This window comes from Oncorhynchus gorbuscha, unplaced genomic scaffold (genome assembly GCF_021184085.1).
Source record: "Oncorhynchus gorbuscha isolate QuinsamMale2020 ecotype Even-year unplaced genomic scaffold, OgorEven_v1.0 Un_scaffold_658, whole genome shotgun sequence".
Lineage (NCBI taxonomy): Eukaryota > Metazoa > Chordata > Actinopteri > Salmoniformes > Salmonidae > Oncorhynchus > Oncorhynchus gorbuscha.
Window position 1 is genome coordinate 326,494 of NW_025745756.1, and position 6,997 is coordinate 333,490.

Below are 6,997 nucleotides of genomic sequence, written 5' to 3' on the forward strand. Positions count from 1 at the left end.
TTCCTCTTCATCTACCTGTTCCTCTCCTCTACCTGTTCCTCTACATCTACCTGTTCCTCTACCTCTACCTATTCCTCTACCTGTACCTGTGCCTCTACCTGTTCTTCTACCTCTACCTCTACCTGTTCCTCTACCTGTTCTTCTACCTCTACCTGTTCCTCTACCTGTTCTCTACCTCTACCTGTTCTTCTACCTCTACCTGTTCCTCTACCTGTTCTTCTACCTCTACCTGTTCCCTCTGTTACCTCTACCTGTTCTTCTACCTCTACCTGTTCCTCTACCTGTTCTTCTGCCTCTACCTGTTCCTCTACCTCTACCTCTACCTGTTCTTCTACCTCTACCTGTTCCTCTACCTGTTCTTCTGCCTCTACCTGTTCCTCTATCTCTACCTGTTCCTCTACCTGTTCTTCTACCTCTATCTCTACCTGTTCCTCTATCTCTACCTGTTCCTCTACCTGTTCTCTACCTGTTCCTCTACCTCTACCTGTTCCTCTACCTGTTCTTCTACCTCTATCTCTACCTGTTCCTCTACCTCTACCTGTTCCTCTATCTCTACCTGTCCTCTACCTCTACCTGTTCTCTACCTGTACCTGTTCCTCTACCTGTTCTACCTCTACCTGTTCCTCTCTGTTCTCTACCTGTTCCTCTTCCTCTACCTCTACCTGTTCCTCTACCTGTTCCTCTCTACCTCTACCTGTTCCTCTACCTGTTCCTCTACCTCTACCTGTTCCTCTACCTGTCATCCTCTACCTGTTCTTCTACCTCTACTCTCTACCTGTTCTTCTACTCTACTCTACCTGTTATCTACCTACCTGTTCCTCTACCTGTTCTTCTACCTCTACCTGTTCCTCTACCTCAACCTGTTCCTCTACCTGTTCCTCTACCTGTTCTTCCCTCTACCTGTTCCACTACCTGTTCTGTTCCTCTACCTGTTCCTCTACCTGTTCCTCTACCTGTTCATCTACCTCTACCTCTACCTGTTCTACTCTCTACCTCTACCTCTACCTGTTTCATCTACCTCTACCTCTACCTGTTCATCTACCTCTCTACTACCTGTTCCTCTACCTCTACCTGTTCCTCTTATCTACCTGTTCCTCTACCTTTCCTGTTCCTGAACTTGTTCCTCCACCTCTACCTGTTCCTCCACCTCTACCTGTTCTTGTTCCTGTACCTGTACCTGTACCTGTTCTTCTTCCTATACCTGTTCCTGTATCCGTTCCTGTTCTTGTTCTTGTACCTGTTCTTACCCTATCCATTCTCTACCTGTTCCTGTTCCTCTATCTCTACCTGTTCTTGTTCTACCTGTATCCTGTTCCTCTACTACCTGTCTCCTGTTCCTGTTCTTGTACATTTTCCTGTTATCTACACTCCTGTTCCTGTTCCTGTTCCTGTATCTCTTCTTGTTCCTGTACCTGTTCCTCTACCTGTACCAGTTCCCATATCCATTCCCGTACCTGTTCCAGTTCCTGTACGTGTACCCGTACCCGTTTTTCTTCCTATTCCTGTATCCGTACCTGTTCCTGTACATGTTCTTATTCCTGTTCAGGTTACTGTTCCTGTACAGGTTCCTGTATCTGTTCCTGTTCCTGTACCTGTTCCTGTATCCGTTCCCATATCCATTCCCATACCTGTTCCCATTCCCATTTTTGTTCCCGTTCCTGAACCTGTTCCTGTTCTCACTGTTCCTGTACCTGTTCCTGTTCCTGTCCCGTTCCTGTTCCTGTACCTGTTCCTGTATCTGTTCCTCTATCTGTCTGTTACCTGTTCCTCCCTTTCCCATTCCTGTACCTGTACCTGTTCCTGTATCTGTTGCTGTTCCTGTATCTGTTCTCGTTCCTGTTCCTGTTCTTGTTCTTGTACATTTTCCTGTATGCACTCCTGTATCTGTTCCTGTACCTGTTCCTGTATCTGTTCCTGTATCTGTTCCTGTTCCCGTTCCTGTATCTGTTCCTGTATCTGTTCCTGTATCCGTTCCTGTTCCTGTATCTGTTCCTGTATCTGTTCCTGTTCCTGTATCTGTTCCTGTATATGTTCCTTTTCCCATTCCTGTACCTGTATCTGTTCCTGTACCCGTTCCTGTTCCTGTATCTGTTCCTGTACCTGTATCTGTTCCTGTTCCTGTTCCTGTATCTGTTCCTGTTCCTGTACCCGTTCCTGTTCCTGTATCTGTTCCTGTACCCGTTCCTGTATCTGTTCCTGTTCCTGTACCCGTTCCTGTTCCTGTATCTGTTCCTGTCCTGTTCCTGTACCCGTTCCTGTTCCTGTATCTGTTCCTGTATCTGTTCCTGTCCTGTTCCTGTACCCATTCCTGTTCCTGTATCTGTTCCTGTACCCGTTCCTGTACCCGTTCCTGTTCCTGTATCTGTTCCTGTATCTGTTCCTGTATCTGTTCCTGTACCCGTTCCTGTTCCTGTTCCTGTTCCTGTACCCGTTCCTGTTCCTGTTCCTGTACCCGTTCCTGTTCCTATATCTGTTCCTGTACCTCTGTTCCCGTATCTGTATCAGTAAAGTATGTGCTCTGTGTTTCTAGCGGTGGCTGAGGCGGTGCTGGGGTGTATAGAGCAGAGCCGGAGACTGATCCTGGTGCCCAGCAGTCTGGGGCTGAACCCAGGGCAGGACAGCCAGTATAGTCTACTCACTGGTCTCCATGCTGCACTGGTGGAACGGCAGACCTGGCTAATCCTCATCCAGACAGAGTCAGCCCCAGACAGCCAGGTAGTTATGCCTAAGGACGAGTTCTGCCTATGGACGACAGTTAGCTTTGCGTGTGTGTCCCAAATGGCACCCTATTCCCTATATAGTGTTATGGACCCTGGTCTAAAGTAGTGCACTATAAAGGGAATAGGGTGCCATTTGGGATGATCCGTTGGTGAATGTGCGCTGTCCCTGTCAAATCAATTTCCCAAATAAACAGGTAGACCTGGAGCTGATGCCATGCTGTCTTTCTAACTAAATAAACAGGTAGACCTGGAGCTGATGCCATGCTGTCTTTCTAACTAAATAAACAGGTAGACCTGGAGCTGATGCCATGCTGTCTTTCTAACTAAATAAACAGGTAGACCTGGAGCTGATGCCATGCTGTCTTTCTAACTAAATAAACAGGTAGACCTGGAGCTGATGCCATGCTGTCTTTCTAACTAAATAAACAGGTAGACCTGGAGCTGATGCCATGCTGTCTTTCTAACTAAATAAACAGGTAGACCTGGAGCTGATGCCATGCTGTCTATCTAACTAAATAAACAGGTAGACCTGGAGCTGATGCCATGCTGTCTTTCTAACTAAATAAACAGGTAGACCTGGAGCTGATGCCATGCTGTCTTTCTAACTAAATAAACAGGTAGACCTGGAGCTGATGCCATGCTGTCTATCTAACTAAATAAACAGGTAGACCTGGAGCTGATGCCATGCTGTCTAAATCTAACTAAATAAACAGGATAGACCTGGAGCTGATGCCATGCTGTCTATCTAACTAAATAAACAGGTAGACCTGGAGCTGATGCCATGCTGTCTTTCTAACTAAATAAACAGGTAGACCTGGAGCTGATGCCATGCTGTCTTTCTAACTAAATAAACAGGTAGACCTGGAGCTGATGCCATGCTGTCTTTCTAACTAAATAAACAGGTAGACCTGGAGCTGATGCCATGCTGTCTTTCTAACTAAATAAACAGGTAGACCTGGAGCTGATGCCATGCTGTCTTTCTAACTAAATAAACAGGTAGACCTGGAGCTGATGCCATGCTGTCTTTCTAACTAAATAAACAGGTAGACCTGGAGCTGATGCCATGCTGTCTTTCTAACTAAATAAACAGGTAGACCTGGAGCTGATGCCATGCTGTCTTTCTAACTAAATAAACAGGTAGACCTGGAGCTGATGCCATGCTGTCTATCTAACTAAATAAACAGGTAGACCTGGAGCTGATGCCATGCTGTCTTTCTAACTAAATAAACAGGTAGACCTGGAGCTGATGCCATGCTGTCTTTCTAACTAAATAAACAGGTAGACCTGGAGCTGATGCCATGCTGTCTATCTAACTAAATAAACAGGTAGACCTGGAGCTGATGCCATGCTGTCTATCTAACTAAATAAACAGGTAGACCTGGAGCTGATGCCATGCTGTCTTTCTGCATCAATTCCATTTCCTTTAAAACGGCTTCAACTACTTTTAAAACTGCTTCAACTCCATTTCCTTTCCAAAGCTGACTAGAAACACTTTGTATTTTTCCACTTTTGCAACTGGTTGTGCATGTTTGTTTTCAGCTTGTTTGAAAAGCGCTACATAAGCTCAATGAGTAATTGTAACCTTAACACAACACCCAGTGATCTGGTCAAGGGGTTCAGATCTCTTGGTGTAACAACTAAGGTGTTGGGTTGGTAGTGGGTGGACCTCCGTTCAAGTCCCGGTCGGGGCTACCCCCCCCCCCCCCAAAGATTCACTACATTATTCTGTAAATATTTTAGATGGATCTGGAGCTACCCCCCCCCCACAAAGATTCACTACATTATTCTGTAAACGTTTTAGATGGATCAGGAGCTACCCCCCCACAAAGATTCACTACATTATTCTGTAAACGTTTTAGGTGGATCTGGAGCTGGACTCCCTCCCTGAGGCCCTGCGGCTGCTGGCCCAGTCAGGACACACCGTCACCTGGAGGGGCTCCCACTCCAAACCCCTGTCCTCAGCCTTCTGGAAGGAGCTGCGTTACCGTATGCCTGCCACCACCAGACGGCGCCCCCCGAAAGACGAGAGGACCATTCTGTGATTATATAGGCTCCAGAGCAGGGTTTGGGTTCAGTCAATTCACAAAGTAAACTCAAATTCAAATGATATAATGGCATCTATTTTCAATGATCTTCACCCTCAACCTGCTCCGGGGGGAAGATGAGTGAAATAAATGCATCTAATGTGATTAATGTGCCATTTTTACCTGTAAGAGTGAAATAGCTTTCCTTCCAATGTTTAAAAAAAAATAAAGTTAAAAAGCAGCTTTTCTGTGTTGGAATGGTGTGGGCTTACCCCAGCATCAGAATGGTGTGGGCTTACCCCAGCATCAGAATGGTGTGGGCTTACCCCAGCATCAGAATGGTGTGGGCTTACCCCAGCAACAGAATAGTGTGGGCTTACCCCAGCAACAGAATAGTGTGGGCTTATACCGGTCATTAAAAATATGAATGCAACTAGACCGCTGATTGGCCAGCTCGGCCAATGAGCCAACATTACATCATTTTCTATGAGGAAATAGCAAGAAGTGTATTTGAGATATAAGTTTGAAGTGGGGTTTTTGTGTGTTTTGTTTTCTCAAATGTATGCATTGGCCACAAATATAAGTATAGGACATTCTAAAAGTGAGATTTTCACTGGACAGCTACTTTAAAACCCATTGACTTTGCTTGTCTAGAAGACAGAAGAATTGTCTTTCTCGCTCTACCTGTTTCTCTCTGTTACCAGTCAGGGGCCAGACCCCCCCCCCCCCCCCCCCCCCCCCCCCCCCAGACCCCCCCCCCACACACAAAAAAAACTTTAAGAGATTCAAGGAAAGACTACCCACAGCAGCAGATCACACCTCAGTGTAGTTATGTGCACTCCCAACAAAACACGAGACAGAAACGACATTGAGAAGAAATGCATGAATTCCTTGGCCCTGGTATTTCACAGGGCTGTGTGTAGGAGTCTGCTATGGTAATAATCACAATAGAATCACCAAGTACATTGACCAAGTACATGAACCAGGAAGTTGACCTGGTGAACAACAGTAAACAGAATGTCCAGACAGGATATGTAGATGAAGAATTGTCTCATAATCCACATAGTTTGAGTAGATGGGATTGTGACATGTGTTGATGAAGTCCTTTACAACTGATTGCATTTGTCTTGTACGTGGTGTTTTAGTTCTGTTTTATCGAGACAGTATTAATTATTAAGCCTTTATTTGGGCATTTAAGCCTGGACATACAATGTACTTAGGGTCTATGGGACCTGGTCAAAAGTAATGGACTATATGGGACACAGCCTCACTGATTCTGTCAAAAGTAGTGGACTATATGGGACACAGCCTCACTGATTCTGTCAAAAGTAGTGGACTATATAGGACATAGCCTCACTGATTTTATCTAAAGTAATGGACTATATGGGACACAGCCTCACTGATTCTGTCAAAAGTAATGGACTATATGGGACACAGCCTCACTGATTCTGTCAAAAGTAATGGACTATATGGGACACAGCCTCACTGATTCTGTCTAAAGTAATGGACTATATGGGACACAGCCTCACTGATTCTGTCAAAAGTAATGGACTATATGGGACACAGCCTCACTGATTCTGTCAAAAGTAATGGACTATATGGGACACAGCCTCACTGATTCTGTCAAAAGTAATGGACTATATGGGACACAGCCTCACTGATTCTGTCAAAAGTAATGGACTATATGGGACACAGCCTCACTGATTCTGTCAAAAGTAATGGACTATATGGGACACAGCCTCACTGATTCTGTCAAAAGTAATGGACTATATGGGACACAGCCTCACTGATTCTGTCAAAAGTAATGGACTATATGGGACACAGCCTCACTGATTCTGTCTAAAGTAATGGACTATATGGGACACAGCCTCACTGATTCTGTCAAAAGTAGTGGACTATAGTGGACACAGCCTCACTGATTCTGTCAAAAGTAGTGGACTATAGTGGACACAGCCTCACTGATTCTGTCAAAAGTAGTGGACTATAGTGGACACAGCCTCACTGATTCTGTCAAAAGTAATGGACTATATGGGACACAGCCTCACTGATTCTGTCTAAAGTAATGGACTATATGGGACACAGCCTCACTGATTCTGTCTAAAGTAATGGACTATAGTGGACACAGCCTCACTGATTCTGTCAAAAGATGTCAAACCAAGTCTTGAGAGGCTGTGCCAAAGCCTGTATCATTACAGAACATATCTGTCCACCCTACTCTGTTTGCAATGTATTGGTCTATAGACTCACCACTGT

The 6,997-nt window shown here is 45.2% G+C and overlaps 1 protein-coding gene across 1 annotated transcript in view; it reads left to right on the forward strand.

Annotated features, from left to right (window-relative positions):
- The window catches only part of LOC124019730 (interleukin-18 receptor 1-like), a 36,516-nt gene extending 31,531 nt beyond the window's left edge, over positions 1-4,985 (forward strand). Inside the window, exons 11-12 of the mRNA XM_046335150.1 lie at positions 2,531-2,715; positions 4,580-4,985. Coding sequence (XP_046191106.1) covers positions 2,531-2,715; positions 4,580-4,762 — 368 coding nt within the window. The 3' untranslated portion in view covers positions 4,763-4,985. The remainder of the gene's footprint in view (positions 1-2,530; positions 2,716-4,579) is intronic.
- The last annotated feature ends 2,012 nt before the right edge of the window (positions 4,986-6,997 follow it).